The following is a 21,863-nucleotide window of genomic DNA, read 5'->3' as shown; positions in this document are numbered from 1 at the left end:
ACTTGACCAGCTAAAACTGTGCAGATTTGGTTGAATAGAAATGTCAGGTCTATTTTTTAGGCGCTGGCTGACAGGCTCAACTTGCCCCTGATGTAATATATGGCCAAAAAATAACCACACTGTTGATGGTTAAATGCACTTGGGTAACACAGGCTTAGCCTGCAGCTGATGTAGTATATGGCCAAAAAATAATCAGACTGTTGATGGTTAAATGCACTTGGGTGAAACAGGCTCAGCCTGCAGCTGATGTAGTATATGGCCAAAAAATAACCAGACTGTTGATGGTTAAATGCACTTCGGTGACACAGGCTCAGCCTGCAGCTGATGTAGGATATAGCACAAAATAACCACACTATCGATGGTTAAATACACTTGGTGATAGCTCGTGCTGGCGCACCACAAGTCACAAAATGGCCGCCGATCACCCCAGAAAAAAAGTGATCTAAAAATGCTCTGGGCAGCCTCAAAAAAGTGAGCAAGTCAATAATAGCACTTCAATGATCCACAGCTGCAGATCGATCACAGAATGAAGTCTTTTGGAGGAGTTAATCTGCCTAATCTCGCCCTAACGTCGCAGCTGCAACCTCTCCCTATGCTTGAATCAGCAGAGTGACGTGCAGCGCTACGTGACCCAAGCTTATATAGAGGCTGCGTCACATGCTGCACTGGCCAATCACAGCCATGCCAATAGTAGGCAAGGCTGTGATGGCCTCTTGGGGCAAGTAGTATGACGCTTGTTGATTGGCTGCTTTGCAGCCTTTCAAAAAGCGCCAAGAAAGCGCCGAACACCGAACCCGAACCCAGACTTTTACGAAAATGTTCGGGTTCGGGTCCGTGTCACGGACACCCCAAAATTCGGTACGAACCCGAACTATACAGTTCGGGTTCGCTCATCCCTAGTAGTAAACCGTGTATGAAAATGTAATGGAATAAGGGTACTTTCACACTAGTGTTTTTCTTTTCCGGCATAGAGTTCCGTCCTAGGGGTTCTATACCGGAAAATAACTGATCAGTTTTCTGAATCTGTCTGATCAGATTCTGAATGGAGAGCATTCCATTCAGGATGCATCAGGATGTCTTCAGTTCCATTTTTTTTTTCCTTTTCAATACTGCAGCATGCTACGGTTTTATCTCCGGCCAAAAAAAACAGAACACTTGCCTGAATGCCGGATCCGACATTTTTTTCCCACAGGAATGTATTAGTGCCGGATCCGGCATTTAAAATATTGCAATGCCGGACCCGTCCTTCTAGTCTGCACATGCGCAGACCGAAAATGTAAAAAATAAATAAATGCCAGATCCGTTTTTCTGGATGAGAACGGAAAGACGGATCCGGCATATCAATGCAGTTGTAAGATCAGTCTGATCAGTCTTACAAATGCCATCAGTTGGCATACGCTTTGACGTAACTGCTTGCTGCATCACTCTGCCGCAAGTGTGAAAGTACCCTAACAAAATTTTTAAAAGTCTCATTTTTCAGTTTAAAAGTCTTACTTGAAAAAGGCCCAGTACTATTAAACGTGCTTCAGGCATCTGCTTTTGCATTTGTGAACGGTCATATTTTCCCATTGCAAAAACCAGCAGTAGTCCCCCATCATGTTGGTATTCCAACGGCCTTGATACCTGTTCTCCATTGTAGAAATATCTTTATGGAACCGCTCTCCATGTTAGTTACTTGCGTGTTCCAAATTGAGTGGGAAAAAGTCAAGATGGGAATGTAAGAAATGCACTTTCAATGACATTCAACAGGCAAGTTCATATGCTGTAAGCATGTTGTCTACTAATTCAGCATAGTTTGCAGCTCGAAGTTCTGCACTACTACCACAAATGCATCCCAAGCTGCAAGACGCACTCACTTTTGTCAGATTCTTGCGCTGATCATAAGTAGTGTATTTGCCACATATGTAGCAGAAATTGTCTGGATCATTAACACATTTGCGTTTATCCATCTTAAGTTTCAAAACTGATAGCACTATAATAGATCACTTTATCAAAATCTGTCCAGCTTGCCTTACAGTCAGGTCCATAAATATTGGGACATCGACCAAATTGTAACATTTTTGGCTCTATACACCACCACAATGGATTCGAAATGAAACGAACAAGATGTGCTTTAACTGCAGACTGTCAGCTTTAATTTGAGGGTATTTACATCCAAATCAGGTGAACGGTGTAGGAATTATATCAGTTTTCATATGTGCCTCCCACTTGTTAAGGAACCAAAAGTAATGGGACAATTGGCTTCTCAGCTGTTCCATGGCCAGGTGTGTGTTATTCCCTCAATATCCCAATTACAATGAGCAGATAAAAGGTCCAGAGTTCATTTCAAGTGTGCTATTTGTATTTGGAATCTGTTGCTGTCAACTCTCAAGATGAGATCCAAAGAGCTGTCACTATCAGTGAAGCAAGCCATCATTAGGCTGAAAAAACAAAACAAACCCATCAGAGAGATAGCAAAAACATTAGGCGTGGACAAAACAACTGTTTGGAACATTCTTAAAAAGAAGGAACGCATCGATGAGCTCAGCAACACCAAAAGACCCGGAAGACCACGGAAAACAACTGTGGTGGATGACCTCTTTCCCTGGTGAAGAAAACAACAGTTGGCCAGATCAAGAACACTCTCCAGGAGGTAGGTGTATGTTTGTCAAAGTCACCAATCATGAGAAGACTTCACCAGAGTGAATACAGAGTGTTCACCACAAAATGTAAACCATTGGTGAGCCTCAAAAACAGGAAGGCCAGATTAGAGTTTTCCAAACGACATCTAAAAAAGCCTTCACAGTTCTGGAACAACATCCTATGGACAGATGAGACCAAGATCAACTTGTATCAGAGTGATGGGAAGAGAAGAGTATAGAGAAGGAAAGTGTAACGGTCACGTACACACACACACACAGGGGGGAGGATAGTGACCACTGCGCTCCACCCTCACCCGTGGCCCTGCCTACTTGCCTCACGAGTCCTGATGACAGGGGACAACTGGACGGCAGTCCCTAACTTAGTATACGTGCGGGAAGGACAGACAAGACAAATAACGGATAGTGAACGGACCGGGTCAAAACCAAGAGGACAACGCAGTACAGAGGGATAAGCAAAGAAAGGTCAGGAGAAGCCAAGGTCATAAATACCAGGAGAGTCGAGAAGTATCAAAGGAGTCCGCAAAGAATAGTCAGGTGGAAGCCGAGGTCAATATACCAGGAAGGATGCGCAGTACAGGAGGAGCAGGCAAAAGATCATCAGGGAACAGGATCAGGTAAGTACACAGGTATCCAACAACTGCCAGGAACCTAAATTAACAGACAACCTGTGGCCAGCAGGCTGCCTGTATTTATAGTGGGGAGTGAGGGTCATGTGACGTGGCCAGCGTCACATGACCGACAGACCGACCAGTCGAGAACCGAGTGATCAGCTCGGCGCTCAAGGCAGACCTAGGAGCAGTGAGCCTCCCAGCTAGCAAAGCCGCCCTGGGAACGAGGTCAAACACAGATCCTCGCTCCCGAAGCTAAGCAGCAGGTCTGCGGCTGATGGGAGACCGAGTGTGCCTTCGGCACCCCGTTACAGAAAGGAACTGCTCATGAACCTAAGCATACTGCCTCATCAGTGAAGCATGGTGGTGGTAGTGTCACGGCGTGGGCATGTATGGCTGCCAATGGAACTGGTTCTCCTGTATTTATTGATGATGTGACTGCTGACAAAAGCAGCAGGATGAAATCTGAAGTGTTTCAGGCAATATTATCTGCTTATATTCAGCCAAATGCTTCAGAACTCATTGGATGGTGCTTCACAGTGCAGATGAACAATGACCCAAAGCATACTGCAAAAGCAACCAAATAATTTTTTAAAGGAAAGAAGTGGAATGTTATGCAATGGCCAAGTCAATCACCTGACCTGAATACGATTGAGCATGCATTTCACTTGATGAAGACAAAACTGAAGGGAAAATGCCCCAAGATCATGCAGGAACTGAAGGCAGTTGCAGTAGAGGCCTGGCAGAGCATCACCAGGGATGAAACCCAGCGTCTAGTGATGTCTATGCGTTCCAGACTTCAGGCTGTAATTGACTGTAAAGGATTTGCAACCAAGTATTAAAACGTGAAAGTTTGATTTATGATTATTATTCTGTCCCATTACTTTTGGTCCCTTAACAAGTGGGAGGCACATATGCAAACTGTTGTAATTCCTACACCGTTCACCTGCTTTGGATGTAAATACCCTCAAATGAAAGCTGGCAGTCTGCAGTTAAAGCACATCTTGTTCGCTTCATTTCAAATCCATTGTGGTGGTGTATAGAGCCAAAGATTTTAGAATTGTGTTGATGTCCCAATATTTATGGACCTGACTGTATATTATTACTGCTGACATCAGCCTGAGTGCATCCGAACAGGTCTGGACATGTCCATTGGAATATCTTCCAATATAATGCATTAATATTATAACTGAATAGGCTTTGCATGTATAACTTAAAATCTAGACGTGTCAGGCAAATTCCAAGTTCATATTTAGAATCGGCGTGCTCATTTTAGTATATATCACATGTTTTTCTCTCAGTAGCAAAATCATTGTTGCGCAGTGTTAAATCTGGAATCGTCAATCTTTTTATGTTTGTCCTACAGTTCACTGAATGTATAAAGAGCTTCAGTGTCGTCTAGGATCAATTATCAGTGAGCAGCTGAAATTAGACCTGTATGGCTTATGTCTCCTCCCAGTTCACACCTACTGTACCTGCAGGTTCTCTGGTAACAATGTGTATTAGCAACCCAACTCCTGCAGCACAGACAGCACTGTACGAGCATACAGCCAAGTAACACAGGTAAGCATACTATTTATACTATATATCTACTGCATGTACACTGCTGGCATTGACATATTCAGGAAACGTGTGATCTGCGCACTTCACTTGGCTCTCTCTAGTGACCTCAAATACAGAGATTGAAGTTCAGGTTTCATATATATTCTGCCACACTGTGCTTATAGAACCAATACTTAATAGGAGCAGTAAGCTAGGAGCATCAATAATGCAAAGTACTCTCTCAGTGCAAAACAAAAACAGATTGAGGAATCTTAGAAACCTAATTAATTTCAACTTTAGGGATTTTACCAGTTGCTCAGATTCAATGATATTTCTCTTGGGAATAGTTCAACTGATTCTTTGCATTTTGGAGAAACACTTAAAATACAACAAAAAACAAGAGCATAGGAAATAACATTCTGTAATAAAGACACATCTTTGGGAGCAGTCAGGACCATCAAAGACCATTATGTATATCTAATCCTTAGTGTTTTCCGCTCTGATGAAAAACACTGGATTGGGTGCGCTTTTGCACTCTGTAGCCATTGGGAAACTATATTCTCATTAGGTTTCTTTGCTGCTGACCTAGATCTCAATGAGACTAAATGAGGATTGTAGACAGTTTTATTCTACAAAAGAAATCAGTTTTATTTAAAAAGGCACTGCTTCCCAAATGAGAATGCTGGCGAGTTTTTATTTAATTTATTTTACAATTAGACTGCTTCTTTTATTTCCGATTAAACAAGTGCATTTTTTACGCTTTTATATAGCGTTACTATCTTCTGCAGCTCTTTACAGACATTAGCATCATACTGTCCCCAATGGGGCTCACAATCTAAGTTCCCTATCAGTATGTCTTTGGGGTGTGGGAGGAAACCGGAGTGCCCAGAGGAAACCCACACAAAGACGGGGAGAACATACAAACTCCAGGCAGATGTCCTTGGGTGGATTTGACTCTAGGACCCCAGCGCTGACATATTCTGCAATTCTGTACAAAAGTTGGACACCAAAAATAGGGCACCAATTAACCTATGTTTTTGAAGCGTGGGAAAAAAAACCTGGCAAAGACAGAGGAAACATGAAGACTCCATGCAGATGTTGCCCTTAATTAGATGCAAACACAGGACTCCAGTGCTGCAAGGCAACAGTGCTAACCACTGGGCCACATGGTGCCCCTACTTTAAAAGTAGACTTTTTCTAGATATAGAGAATTATATCATCACTGGTCTCTTAGTATTATTAGACCTACTATTTAGACAGTCAATCACTGCCTGAAAAGATGATTAAAATAAAACTAAAAATTCTGTATTATGGTATTACAGAAAAATTGGTGGGATAATCTCCCTCTTTACAACAGTTTTACACAAGCAGAATGGTGATCTAGATTATTGAATTCTCGAACAAGGGGTCACCATCGCCACCATCCACTGATATTATAATTTATATGCAGTGCAGTGGGACGGTACTCTCAACCCCCCCCCCAAATTCAGATCACCAAGGATTGTGGGCTACTAAACAGATGCCAGGACAGTATTGTATAAACCCGACACCTGTAAAATAAATGGAACTATGCAGGCGTCTATTATCCCTTTCTTCTTGAAGACCACCTGTGAGTTACTGTAACAAATGGCTGTAGCAAACGGCTGGGTGATTACTAGCAGGATTGCAGGTATGTGTATCATCGTATCATCGAGTCCTGGTTATATGTGTCAAGCTGTTAGCTACCTGTTATAGGGAACTGCAATTTCACTATGAGTCTCAGTGGATTATCAGGAGCAGCACAGTAAAGGACTGGTATCTGTAAAGATTAAATTAACAGAAGCTGGATACACAAGTCCATGTCTCCCAGTCTGCTGCGCTGGTATGGCCGTTGCGCCCCTGCTGCATCGTGCTCCTAATAAAGGCAATTACTCTGCCTCTCAGGTGTGTGCACACCTTGTGGAGCCAATCACCGCACTAGTACTGAGTGCACATCACCGCACTAAGAATGCAGGAGCATCTTGAGTATATAGGGGGATCCTTAGGCAATTTCTGACCAGGTTGAATGTGGACTTCTGTCACATATAGAATGAAGCTGAGTATGTAAACTGCCCTCATATGGGTGAAAAAAACTGGTGGTGAAACAAGCATAATTGCAGCTCTCTATTGGGGGTAGCTGACAGCTGGAGACATATAACCAGGGCTCGGTGATACACATACCTGTGATCTTGGTAGTAATCACCCAGCAATTTGCTACAGCCATTTGTTAGAGTGGCTCACAGCCTATACACAGCTATAGGGAGGAGCCTACTCTGCAATATACCTCTGAACTGTGCCTATTGCTGCTATATGTACTGAGCCTCCTATCATCTCTTCAGTAAAGAGACTTATTTATTGTAACCAAATGGGCCTGGTCTTTGACTCCACCATCATACGTCCGCCATAGCTATATCTGCCCTCCTGTCTTGCACCTATCTACCTAATATCAAGGGCACCCCAGCCACCATCAGGCAGAAGCCCCAACACTAGGGTTTGCACCCCTCCATTCACTGCACAGCCCCAGAGAGTGTTAGAGTGAGGACAGCCCATGTGAACCACCACCTCTCCTATCAGGGCTGCAACTACCATTCCTCTCCTCCCAGCTCTTCCCCTACGAGTCGCTGAAGTTACACACAAGTTGTGTGAAATTTGTTCTTTAACAGTAGAACAGTTGCAAAGTTACCAGTACTCTGTTGCTGGGGGCTGGAGGACTGTGCGCCTTAACACAAATCTATCAGATTGTAACCAAGATAGTTGAAAACTATTGCCCATGTCTTCTCTGTCATTATGGGTCACAGGAAGGCTACCCTACTACAGCTTGCCAAATGTATGATGATAACCTGGAGCCTCTAAGGGTCATGGCAACCTCTAAGCTAGTACCTTTCTCAAGAATAATCTCCTGACTACCCAGTGCTGCATGCCTAGTGTGTTTATGCATTTGCATTTCAGTTACAGTATGGTTACAGACCAATGTGTTGGTAATATAATTCAAGTCCAAAGTACAGTATATTATATGGACTAAAGGTGGTCAGTCAGGCGAAGACAGGAGTGTCTCCCTGATTACTGCTCATTGAACAAGACAAATAAACTAAAGGGGGCAGTAACTACTAAAATATGACTTTTAATGATTAAGGAGTAAAACAACGGCCCCTACAGACACACAACAAATAAGATACAAACATACACAAACTGGTACATCAAAAGTGACCAGTAACTAGAGAAATTGGTAGGTATGAATGATGGACTGGACCAGGATGGCAGGCCGAGCACGGCTGTGTCACAAGTGAATTGGTAAGCCCTAGTGACTCCCTGCTTGGCCTGGTCCGCCCTATAACCAATATCCTCGGGACGGGGTCCAAAAAGCCCCGCAAGGGGTGTCCCAGACAGGAACTCCTAACCTATATAGATGACCCTAATAAGGCCCTCACAGGTAGGAAGAGAAAAAATTGTGTCCAGAGGAACAAGGAAAACACACCAATTTACCAAAGTAAGCGTAACCCCACCACAGAATTATCCACAAGGGAGGATAAGGTGAAAGGAATACTCAAGTGACCCGACGCGTTTCTTCACACAGAGTATGCCCCAGGATTCATCAGGGGACACGGGGCAGTACTACAGTCAGGTTACGGCTGAATCTAAAGGTTATATCAAATACAGAAACCAAATAAGTAAGACAGCATATACATGCCCCCACACCATGGAGGCCAGTAACTTACTTTTGTATGGCAGCGGTCAGGCGTATGGCTCCAATTCCACCAGGAGACTGTGACCCAGGGTGGTGGTGTCCACAGTGGTGGGGTGACCGGCAGTTGTTGTAGTGATAGACGCTCTTTTTTATAGAGCTGTGGGGCCATGAGGGACCTCAGAGCGAGGTTTCAAGAGAGGGGGTACCCTGATAGGACCCTCAGACTGGCGTATGAGAAAACCAAATCACGGACTCGGACAGAACTTCTCCATCCTGTAAACAGCAGGGAGAAGGAATCTCAAGGTACTGTCCGGGTGATAGGAACATTTGATGCCGCGGCCTCTCAAGTGAGGGGGATTCTGTCACGACATTGGAAGACACTTCTCATGGACCCTGACCTTTCGGATGTGCTGGGCCCTGGGGCATACTCTGTGTGAAGAAACGCGTCGGGACACTTGAGTATTCCTTTCACCTTATCCTCCCTTGTGGATAATTCTGTGGTGGGGTTACGCTTACTTTGGTAAATTGGTGTGTTTTCCTTGTTCCTCTGGACACAATTTTTTCTCTTCCTACCTGTGAGGGCCTTATTAGGGTCATCTATATAGGTTAAGAGTTCCTGTCTGGGCCACCCCTTGCGGGGCTTTTTGGACCCCGTCCCGAGGATATTGGTTATAGGGCGGACCAGGCCAAGCAGGGAGTCACTAGGGCTTACTAATTCACTTGTGACACAGCCGTGCTTGGCCTGCCATCCTGGTCCAGTCCATCATTCATACCTACCAATTTCTCTAGTTACTGGTCACTTTTGATGTACCAGTTTGTGTATGTTTGTATCTTATTTGTTGTGTGTCTGTAGGGGCCGTTGTTTTACTCCTTAATCATTAAAAGTCACATTTTAGTAGTTACTGCCCCCTTTAGTTTATCAGTATATTATATGCATTACAGATACTTTAACTGGAACTTTTAGTAGCAGTACACATATCAACTTGAACAACATTACTCAAACCTGTTGGTCTCTCTCTAATTGGTACCCACTGCATCATCATACTTGCAGGAGGGCGGTTACAGACTCTGGTCTGTGTTACAGTGTCCCCTGTAGATGCATTGCCTTGATTCCTCCTACCTCACCACTCATTATCTCAGTCTAAGTATTGCAATCAGTCCTTAAACTGGTTCTACACCTTTGAAACAATTTTCAGCAGTCCCCACTACTTGCTGGACATGTGGAAAGAATCATGCTTACCTGCTCTCTGATGCTCAGTTCTGGCTCCTTCAGTTTATCACTCACCGGTTCCCTGCTTGTCAACTTCTGGAATGGATGGGAGTGATGTGTGCCGCTGCAGACAATAAATGGAGCACTGGGTCATGTGCTGCTTGAGGGACATGTCATTGCTGTGGCTAGTCAATGGCTGTAGTGACACACATGACTACTTTCCACTCCAGAAGTTGACAAACAATGAACTGAAGTATGGTGAAGAAGAAGCTGGAACCGAGCAGTGGGGAGCAAGAAAGTATGCTTCCTACCACAGGTCTGTTGTGGGGGGCTGCAAAAAATTGCTTCAAAGATGGACAATCTCTTTAATACTTTGCTGAACTTTTACAAAGCTCTGGCAACAAAACCATAAAGTGGTCAATGGTTACATGCCACAGCAGGTAACATGTGTTATTTTGAGTTCAGGCAGTGGCAGCTCATTAGAAGCGCATGTCGTCTACTAAGGCCACCAGATTTGTAAGTAGGGACAACAGCAGCATCATGATGACTTTTCCATGCTGTTTATATTGGAGCAAATGCTAACACTGATGCAATAAGGGGTGGTGGATAAACAGCTTCCATGTCTTGGTCACTACTGTGTGGCTGTCAGGGACCCACACGGACAATGTTCTGTGCATGTGGAAATGGAACAGGACGAGGAGCTAGGATTTGAAGAGGAGGATGAGAAGCAGTTGATAGTGGAGGGAAACATGGACTTTTCATACACACATCCAGGTGATGAGGTTTACACACATTCTGGCAGACATGCAGTTGATGATGACTATGCTAACAATAGCAGTGTAGGGCAGACACTGGTTTCCCACACACTGTCGAGCATGGCAAGCTGAATGATTATGTGTTGGCAAGAGTATTGTAAACATCAAACAAAGGGATGGCTTGCATAGCCATGCTTTTAGATCCTTGCTATAAAAGGAAAATGGGCAAATTATACTGCTTCTGAAAGGGAGGCAATGGGGCAAATTACCAGAATACTCTCTATACCCAGCTGCCTCTGACAGCGCCAGAGCAGCACCAGTAGCAGCTAATATACTTTGCTGAACATTGAGGTTTTCATTTGCCGCAGAAACCTGAAACACATTAGCAAACTGATACGCACTGCCTGAACAACCAGGTTCAGTCATACTTGGACTGTGCCCCTTCTCCAAGAAAAGCCTTGATCGCTGTTCCCATGGACTTATTAATGACTAGACTGCAGCAGTGGCAGGAACTGGCCAGGTTTGCCACTGTCATGTAGACTGTCCAGTGTCTTCAGTGCAGCAGGTAGCATCATCACACTGAAATGATCAATATTGTCCTCCACAAGTATGGGAAACATTACATTTGCGAGAATGAATCAGGTGTGGATACATGAGGATTTACACACACCTCCAGCTGATGCAGATGAATAGATCTGCCTTTGCAGACAGTAAGGACTAGCTAGTCATTATTAGCCCAATGATGCTACTACCTCTGTCTGCCTGTCCACCATGTTCCGTCGTGTACTGCAACTACTTACAGCAATTACATTTCCTGCCGCTACTACTACCCCTACACAGATGCATATCTCCTGCCTTTTCCATCACTTTCAATACTGTACTGCTGCTGGGAACCCTACACTGCACATTATAGCAAATCTGAAACTGCTTCCAAAAGAAAAATAATCAGGCACATTGCTACACGTGAATTTATTTCTTTAAAACTCACCAAATCTGTTGCTACTCCCCAAAAAGGCTACAACTTTTTTGTTTTTCATCAATGTACTTGTATGAAGTCTTATTTTTTGCAGGACAAGTTGTAGTTTTCAATGCACCATTTGGGTACATGTAATGAAGGCAGCTGTTTAGCTTAAAACCCCCTTTCTTTACGTCAGTAAATAAGAGTATTAGTGGCCACTAAGGAATTAAAGGGTTTTCTGGGTTCAGGGCCGATTCTTGGTGATAAGCTGCTCTTTATTTATAGACTACATATAAGTGAAGCATAGGAGCATTTCCTTGTTCCGATGCTCCCCCTTGTCACACTGCATTGGGCAGAAAAATTATCTTTTTGTTCTGTGCCGGTGACATTACGGGCTTCTCATCACTTCCGTCTAGCAGTGAGCCAGTGACGTCAGATGGGTGTTCTCTAGCTCTGCCGGAGGCTGTTTTGGAAGTGGGTACTATTCAAAGTTGCATGGAAAACCCCTTTAAAGTGCATAAACTATGCAGGCTACCTTCAGTTTACTCATAGCTATTATATCCCTTTCACTGTGATATTACTAATGCTTTCATGGTGTTAAAAAGCTAAAAGGGGTTCTCTGTGAATATTACTTTAGTATAAATATATTACCAAATACATTTCATTAGCTATAATGATTCATTTTGTCTAGGGAGCAATCATTAGGAGAAATAAAATGGCTGCCGTCCTATTAGCAAAACCTGTCCTAATCACACAGGAGTACAAGTTACTTTACAACACTGAGGTAAAGAGCTGCCTCATCCTCATCTCTGCTCTACTTGTCAGGGATTATGATCCTGAATACAGATGATAAGATCTTCAGCTGAATCTCTGTAGGAATGGAGTTTACGAGGAGACATGAAGTACAGAGAGAATGGACAGGACAGGTAATGTGGGGCTGTGGTAATGGAGACTACATACAAGTGCTGCTGCTCATTGTCTACATCCCCACCTCCTCCCTGTACGTCATGTCTCCTAACTCCATTCCTACAGAGATTCAGCTGAAAATCATATTAAACGGTATTCAGGATCATAATCCCTGACAAGAGAGGAAGATGGCGCAGCTCTTTAACTTGTCCTCCTCTGTTATTAGGACAGGTTTTGTGTGAACTAGTAGGATGGCAGCCATTTTATTCTTCCTAATGATTGCTCCCCAGACAAAATGACCCATTATAACTAATGAAAGGTATTTGGTAATATATTTATAATGAAGTAATATTTAAGTATTTTCATTTTCTTAATTCCCGGAGAACCCCTTTAAAAGGGGTTGCATACAGACCTAGGAGACCTCTTCAGGGCAGCCAGGGCACTTTATATTCAAACCAAATTTGTTCAGGCAGAATAGAATCTGAAGGCCAAATCGATAGAATCTGAACCAACAAAAAATTCAGGAACTTCACCCATATGATATTCAACAGATCTAGAATATGCATATTTTAATAAAAGATTGAGATGTATCAATTATAAATAAATGCTCAAGTATTAAAGGCTATGTATACCCTCGGAGGCAATTTTTTTATGATTGCATTTTACTTATTTTGGGATAAAAAAAATTTTTTTATTTGGTCTTTATTAAAAATATTGAGACGTTCTGTCACAAAGGGTTAACTGTTTTTCTAGCTGTGTGAATCTTACTTTTTACTGTTTTTAAGACCCTGTTAGCTGGCAGTGGATGCGCCGAATTTATGTAGAGGCGCCGGCCTCTACATAATTTCAGCCCATCTACAGCCTGTCTAAATCTTTGCCAGCTCCCTTGCTGGTGTAGATTTAGACCATTTTCTATGCCTAAAACGGGAGTAGAGAATTATAAATGAGATGGGACTGCCAGACCACCCCTTTCCCCACCCCCATCATGCTCCTTTTTTTAGATCTGGTGTCAGCGGGTAAAAAGTCACAGATTAAGGCGCAAATAACCTTTGTGCTGCAATCTGTAACAGATATACAGTGTTTAGTATCTCTAAATTACTAAACACTTATTTTAGCCACATTCTTTTCAGTAAGATAAGAAGTGAGCTGTAATGAGTGTTTATAAAGTCAGAGAGCAGAGATAAGGAGCACGTCAGGTTAGCTGGCTGACGTAACAAAGAGAAAATCCAGATCCTGCTACTAGAGAAACTCAGCCATGTAAAAAGAAAAGGATTCTAAATTTTCAATAAAGCCCAATTTTAAGAAAATGTATATAGCCTTTAAATAGACAATAAGGGAGATTTATTAAAACGTATACAGGAAAACGGGCCTAGTTGCAACCAATCAGATTCCATTTTTCAGAGCTACTTTGGAAAATGAAAGGTGGAATCTGATTAGTTGCTGTGGGCAATTTAGCTAGTTTTCCTTTACACCATTTTTGATAAATTTGTTTTGTCTGTTCTGTGTTTTTACAGTATAATTACACTAAATAGCTATTTTCATATAATTATTTATATCATTTTCCAGAATTTGTAGCTATGGGTGCATATGCCAGTAAATTTCATGAAAGTGGTGGCACAATTCTTCTAGAATCAACAGATCCTTCTCAATCAAACTGGATTACAGCACATGCGGAAATCTGTAAAAGTAAGTAGTAGCAAAAGCCTTTCTGCTTTTTTGGAATTAACTTCATAGTTACCCATTACCTTAGAGATCAGCTTGTCTGACAATAAAGTGGGCGTCCAGTTTAGAAAACCCAGTTTCATATATCCTATTAGGGGATCCTGAGTTAATAAAGGGGGTCTTCTGTTCAGGATCCTCATATTTTGGCCAGAGTGGAGAGGGAATACAATTAGCGTCTTTGACTCGTTCTGACTTGTCCTTCAGTGAAATGTTTTGTGATCTGCTTATTGTTAACTCCTTCAAGCGACAGCCAGTTTGGACCATATGCCGGAGCCCCATTGTTCAAATCTGACATGTGTCAGTTTATGTGGAAATAACTTTGGAACGCTTTTACTTATACAGGCCATTCTGAGACTGTTTTATTATGACACATCATGCTTTATGTTAGTGGTGAATTTTAGTTGATACATTTTACTTTTATGCATAAAAAAATCCCAAAGATTCAGAAAATTCAGAAAAATTCGCTATTTTCAAAATCAGAATTTCTCTGCTTTTAAGACAGATAGTGATATTTCATAAAATAGTTATTACTTCACATTTCCCATATGTCTACTTTATGTTGGCATCATTTTTTAAAAGTCATTTTATTTTTTCAGAAAGTTAGAATGCTTAGAAGTTTAGAAGCAAATTTTAAAAACTTTAAGAAAATTTCCAAAACGCACTTTTTTAAGGACCATTTCAGTTATGGAGTCACTTTGTGGGACTTACATAGTAGAAACCACCCATAAATGACCCAATTTTAGAAACTACACCCCTCAAGGTATTCAAACAGATTTTGCAAACCTTATTAACCCTTTAAGTGTTCCACAAGAATTAAAGCAAATTGGAGGGGAAATTTAAAAATTTCATTTTTTTGTTCAGATTTTCCAATTAAATCCAATCCTCCTGTGACACAGCAAGGGTTAACAGTCAAATAAACCTCAATATTTATTACCCTGATTCTACAGTTTACAGAAACACCCCATATGTGGTTGTAACCTGCAGTATGGGCACATGGTAGGGTGCAGAGGGAAAGGAGCGCCGTATGGTTAATGGAGGGCAGATTCTGCTGGTATTGTTTTCAGGTGCCTTGTCACATTTGAAGAGACCCTAAGGTACCCCTAGAAAGAAAACCAGCAAAAGTGACCCCATTTTGGAAACTACACTCCTCAAGGAATAAATCTAGGCGTGAAGTGAATGCTTTGATCCAACAAGCGTTTTATAAAATTTAAAAAACACATGGCTGTAAAAATGAAAAATTAACTTTTATTTCCAATATAAAGTTGCTTTAGCCCCAAATTTTTCATTTTCACAAGTGGTAACAGGAGAAAATGCACCCCACAATTTGTTATGCATTTTTTCCAGAATACAGGAACACACTATATGTGGTCATAAACCGCTGTTTGGGGACACGGCAACACTTCAGAAGGGAAGGAGTGGCATCTGGATTTTCTAACATGTAATTTGCTGAAATTAGTTTAGGGCCCATAACATTTTTATTTTTTTACTACCAATGTAGCTGTGTCAGAGTGTTTTTTGCGGGACAAGCTGTAGTTTCTATTGGTATCATTTCTGGTTACATATGTCCTTTTGATCACTTTTTCTACCATTTTTTGTGGAGGTGAAGTGGGCAAAAATGGCAATTCTGTCAGTGTTTTTTATTTTTTATGGGGTTCTTCTTGTGGTAAATATTATATGATTATTTTATTCTGTGGGTTGATACAGTTATGGCGATACCAAATTTATATAGATTTTTTATGTTTTACTACTTTTATAGCATAAAATCCCTTTTGTGTTAAAAACAAATGATATTTTGCATTGCCATAGTCTAAAGTCCAAAACATTTAAATTTTTTCACCAATGTAGCTTTATATGGGCGTGTTTTTTGCAGAACGAGCTGTAGTTTCTATTGTTATAATTTTTGGGTACATATGTCTTTTTGATCACTTTTTATACCATTTTTTGTGGAGGTGAAGTTGGCAAAAATGGCAATTCTGTCAGTGTTTTTTATTTTTATTTTTTATGGGGTTCCTCTTGTGGTAAATATTATATGATTATTTTATTCTGTGGGTTGATACAGTTATGGCGATACCAAATTTATATAGTTTCTTTTATGTTTTACTACTTTTTCAGCATAAAATCCCTTTTGTGTTAAAAATAAATTATATTCCAAAACATTTAAATTTTTTCACCAATGTAGCTGTATGGTATTAATGTTTTAAAATGAATATAGACTATGTATTGGATTTTTATTCCATTATTTGTATAATGTGATATAATGTGATATATAAGGTATTATGTCTGCCATGTTGGCAGAACTAGTACTGATGCATTTGGACTCGGCACTGTCAAATTCCCTTTCTGTAATTTTGTGTTATAAAACTAAATAAACAAATTTATTATAAAAAATAAATAAATGTAGCTGTATGGGGGCTTGTTTTTTGCAGGACGAGCTGCAGTTTCTTTTGGTATCATTTTGGGGTACATATGTCTTTTTGATCACTTGTTTTTTGTGGACATGAGGTGACAAAAACAGCAAAAGTAATTTTTTCTACATTATTTTTTACGGCCTTCACCGCACAGAATTAGTAATATGATACTTTGATAGATCAGGTCGTTATGGACGCGGCGATGCCAATTATGTGTATTTTTTTTATTTTATTTCATTTTTTAATGACATAAATGAATGGATATGAGAAAAGACAATTTTTATTTTATTTCTATTTAAATTTCTTTTTATTTTTAACTTTTTTTTACACTTTTTTTTATTTATTTATCAAGACCCATCTGGATCTTGAAGATCCAGTCGGCCTGATCACTATACAGTGCATTGCAATAGTCATTTATTGCAATGCACTGTATAGTCAGTTCTACACTTACACTAAAGCTGATCAGACCCTCAGGGCCTGATCAGCCTTAGATACATGGCAGCCCGGACACCTTTGCAAAGCGTCAGGTTGCCATGGTAACCATCCGGCCGCTGCTATCACAATAGCGGCGGCCCGATGGAAGAGAGGGAGCTCCCTCCCTCTTAACCCTATGGATGCCGCGGGCAGCTACTGACCATGGCATCTATGGGGTTAAACGGTGCCAGCACCGATTTTGCCCATTGCAGCAGAGTGTTAGCTGTAAGTTACAGCAGACACTCTCTGCTGATGGCAGCGGCTCCGTTCCTGAGCCGCTGCCATCACAGTGAAGCCGGCTACATGGAGCAATGGGGGCATATGGGGGGCATTATCAGAGGCACTGTGGGGACACAGACATGATCATGGGCACTGGGGGCACACAAGGGGTCAGGGCCGGCGCCACCAGTAAGGCAACTTAGGCAGTCGCCTAGGGCGCCATTTAGCAGGGGGCGCCCGTTGCGGACGGTGTAAAAAATAAAAAAAAAAGTTGGTTATATAAGTTTGGGCGGCTGGCCGGTGGCGCCCCTCATGCTGCGCCTCCTGAGCGGCTGAGCGCTTGCCACTCTAAAGAATCTCCGGCCGCCGGTTCAGTGCTGCGCAGCCTGCCTGCGCCTGCTGTGTCTGCTCTGTGCTACTGCTGTTGTTAATGTAGCGTGGCCGAGCTCTGTTTGGTCCGCGGTACAGGAGCTTTTGTTTCCTGTACCCGGCCGGACTGACAGGAAGTGCTCACTTAGTGTGCACTTCTTTTCAGTCCGGCCGGGTACAGGAAACAGATGCTCCTGTACCGCGGACCGAACAAAGCTTGGCCACGCTACACTAGAGGTGACAAGGAAGGGAGGGAGGGTGGTGTGGGTGTGGGGGGTAAAATGAGAGTTACAAGGGGGGTAGAATGAGAGTGACAAGGGGGGGTAGAATGAGAGTGACAAGGGGGGTAGAATGAGAGTGACAAGGGGGGGTAGAATGAGAGTGACAAGGGGGGGTAGAATGAGAGTGACAAGGGGGGGTAGAATGAGAGTGTCAAGGGGGGGTAGAATGAAAGTGACAAAAAGAGAGGGGTAGAATGAGAGTGACAAGGGAGGGTGGGTAGAATGAGAGTGACAAGGGAGGGTGGGTAGAATGAGAGTGACAAGGGAGGGGGGGAGAAGAGAGTGACAAGGGAGGGAGGGGGGGTGAAGAGAGTGACAAGGGAGGGAGGGGGGGAGAAGAGAGTGACAAGGTAGGGAGGGGGGGGAGAGTGACAAGGGAGGGAGGGGGGGAGAAGAGAGTGACAAGGGAGTCCCCAGAGCCAGAGACCAGATCATCTTATTGTCCTGGTGGTAAGTAGACAATGCAATATATTTATTATTTACTTGTTTAATTATTAATACTACATTGGAAACTAATTTACCTCACATTTAGGGTTCATTCACACATTCGTGTGTGTTTTGCGGATCCACAAAACACGGACAGCGGCAATGTGCGTTCCGCATTTTGCGGACCGCACATTGCCGGCACTAAGAGAATATGCCTATCCTTGACAAGAATAGGACATGTTCTATTTTTTTCAGGATCGGAATTGCGGATCCGGGTCCGCAATTCCGGATCGGGGCTGCACGTCGTGCGGCCCCATAGAAATGTATGGGTCCGCAATTCCATTCCGCAAAAAGAGACAGCTACAAGAAGCTGGATTAACCGTAAGGGAAACATAGCAGTTCTTTTAATTTAAAAGCTGAGAAAGGGGTGGAACATATGTGATGTCATGATATGGGCAGATCATCTGATAAGGCGGGGGGGCGGCAATTTTTATCTTGCCTAGGGCGGCAAAAATCCTTGCATCGGCCCTGCAAGGGGTCTTACCTATTTTAACACTAAAGCGCTCCGATTGGTTAGTCTGCAGAGACTAACCAATCTGAGTGCTTGCTGGCAAGGGACCACTATGATTGGTCCCTTGCCGGCTTCCCTGGTAGGTCTGCTCTCGGGGAGAGCGGAGACTCCGGGGCTGTGACACTTTATAGTGTCACAGCCCCAGTAAGCAGTTTGGACATCACTGTACATCCAAATGCAGTAAGTCACTTGCAATTTGGACGTACAGTAACATCCAAATGCGTGAAGGGGTTAAGGGACCCTACTAACAAGTCAGTTTCTCTATGAATTCCTATGGGAGCCTCAATGTCAGTCTCATAGGAATCAATAGAGAAGTAACTGACTTCCTGTCCTGTGTCAGTTGGAGATCAGAGAGTTGGTCACATGGCATCACTTTCTAGCAGGTCACAGAATAAACATTTTGCCAGGAGTTCTACTTCAAATGCACACGTTCAGGATATATGTGCGGACAATCCGCACTGAAATCTGAAGGTGTTTGCAGGGAAATCCGTGTGGTCAATCTACATCAATTGGTGCGGATTTGCATGCGGATCACATGCTGATTTTACTGTCCCCATTGAGTGAATGGAGAAAAAATCCGGACAGGAAAAATAAATTGACATGCTGTGGATTTCAAAATCCGCACTATAAAAATCAGCATTGTGTGCAAGAGAAATTCAAATTCTCCTAGAATACATTGTACATGACTTTTGGATATTCCACACGCAAAATCCACACACAATCCTGATTGTGTGCATTTAGACTTAAGGTTATGTATCAAGACACAAAATAGACGTGCTATATTTAGCCTTATTACATAAAAGCAGCTGATGTACAGTAAAGTGCTAGAATATTGGGGAAGAGGGGGGCTGGGGGGCGGAGATTTGTCCTGCAGCCCCAACCAACCCTCAGCCTATCACAGCATGATGTTGCAAGCAGGGTTGAGCCAAGGATGTTACAAAAAGCTGATAAAGAACCAGAGCAGCCAATATGCCAGAAGAGGACTAGAATATGGCCTCAGAAGAGCATGCCTAGACTAGAATGACTAGAATACGGGCGCCTGAGGTACCTCACTAGTGACTTAATGCATTCTGAGTATGTAACTTTATTAACCACCCATTGAAACAACAAATCTTGAGTTAGTGTGAACCGAGAGCAAGGCAGGTGTTTTGGGCTCCGCAACCAGAAAAGAACGCACATGTAGTGGTCAAGTGCAAGAAAAATGCATTTACTACGGTTTAAGAAAAGCAAGTTAAAGGTAAAAGAACAGGGAGAAGGACAAGCAAAATACACAGTATAGTATGAACAATTCAAGGCAGATTCTGCAATAGTTTCCACTTTTACTACATCCACTTCTGCAGTACGGACACTGAATGAAGAATATTCCCAAACTATCCCTAACTGACCCTAACTTCACAGTTGGGTGCGCACCCCATTTTTCCCAGTGGTCCAGCTGGATCTCTTACAGTCCGTAGAAGCGCACGGTGGGGCCCAATGTCGTTCCTTTCTTTGATAGGGAAGCGTCCTCTCCTCGCGGTTATCACGATATCCGAACCAATGAAATCCTCCTCAGCAGGCAGGGAAACCAAATGGATGCAATGGAGTCCAACAGCAGGTATCACTCAGCACACTGCCAGTCCTGCAGAATCCATACACTGAGGTGTGATGTAAGCTGGGGCTTTGCAGCTACTGTCCAGTACTCAACAGCACTGCCAGTCTCTAACTTTGGTGGCAAGATACACAGTCACAATGACAGTTTCAATGATTAGCCACTGAGCACGGTCCTTTCAGCGTGGCTCCCCTAAACGTACTGTCTCTTTATATTCCGTCCGCCTCTGGACTGAAATACATACAGCTTGGCTGCACAAGAAAGTCCTCTGATATCTCCACACACTCTCAATACAGCACAGACACCTGTCTTTTCTCTTGCCAAGATGGCTGCTGTTCTCTGTCTTGTCACATCCTGCTTCTCTTCTCACACTCTGTCTGCAAACAGGCAGGCCGACATCATTGGGGCGTGTCACTACAGCATCATATTACAATGGCTTCCGTCTTAAAAGACTAGAATGACAGAAACACAGGAACACATATACATTCAACTTTAACACAGTTTAAACAGACTAATGAAACTTGGGACATCATTTGGCTGTTTCTTACATCAGTCTCAAAACTTTTTGCCACAACTGTAATCAAACCTACTTCCAGCAGTCTGGATTGAAACTGAAACCTTCTCCTCCTAAATACTTAATTTGGCCAGTGTTTCACAAAGTGATATTGTAGTATCTGGCTTCCCAACTCTATGCCTGTCATGTCAGTGTCCAGCATCCTCCTGGTCTCCTACGTCAGCGGTTGCCTATACAGGACAATTTGAGGGTATATTCTGGTTTAGAAATGGGTTCATGTAGCATAATGTATAGTTCATCACTGTAGGTATAAGTGCATGACTCACTAACAAAATTAGCACCCTTTGATTAGTAAATGGATAGTTCCACCAATTATGCCTTTGATTTTTAGTTTAGGGATATGTTAATTCTGTAGAATAAAGGTTACTGCTGTTGTTAATTGTATTATTAGACTAAAGTAACTGCTGCTGGCCTTTGCCATTCCAGTATGTTGACAAGGCCTCCATGGTTTTACAGCTCTTATGCAGTTGAGATGAGCGAAGTATTGGAAAATTCGATTCAGTTGCTTTGTTGAATTTTACAAAAATAAATAAATAGCTTCATGACTAATAACTAGAGATGAGCGAATTTTTCAAAAATTCGATTCGACCGGTTCGCCGAATTTTCTGAAAAAATTTGGTTAGATCCAAATTTATTTGTGGCGAATTGTGTTAAAAAAATGGCTATTTCCTGGCTGCAGAGAGCCTTTATAGTGGTATAGAGCACTGTGCCTTGCAGTTTTAACACGCATAGGGAGCATGGCAGCAGTAGCATCAGGAGGCCACAGAGTTGCACAAAGACAGTGTGGAGGTGGCAGTAGCAGTGGCATCAGGAGGAGGCCAGAGAGTAGCACAATGACAGTGTGGACGTGGCGGCAGCATTAGAAGGCCACAGAGTGGCAAAGTGACATAGTGGGGAGGTGGCAGCA

At 42.6% G+C, this 21,863-nt stretch overlaps 1 protein-coding gene across 2 annotated transcripts in view; it reads left to right on the top strand.

Moving 5' to 3' along the window:
- Positions 1-4,674: 4,674 nt before the first annotated feature.
- Positions 4,675-21,863, top strand: part of LOC120991649 — a 314,874-nt gene continuing 297,685 nt past the window's right edge. Inside the window, exons 1-2 of one of the 2 annotated variants that reach the window (XM_040420444.1) lie at positions 4,675-4,813; positions 13,891-14,010. In XM_040420444.1, the coding sequence (XP_040276378.1) occupies positions 13,902-14,010 (109 nt within the window). In that variant the 5' untranslated portion in view covers positions 4,675-4,813; positions 13,891-13,901. The remainder of the gene's footprint in view (positions 4,814-13,890; positions 14,011-21,863) is intronic. The other variant, XM_040420445.1, reaches the window with a different exon arrangement.

Source organism: Bufo bufo, chromosome 2, assembly GCF_905171765.1.
Source record: "Bufo bufo chromosome 2, aBufBuf1.1, whole genome shotgun sequence".
In the NCBI taxonomy this organism is placed as follows: Eukaryota; Metazoa; Chordata; class Amphibia; order Anura; family Bufonidae; genus Bufo; species Bufo bufo.
Note: the sequence above shows the minus strand (reverse complement) of the source record. Positions and strands in the feature narration are given on the sequence as shown.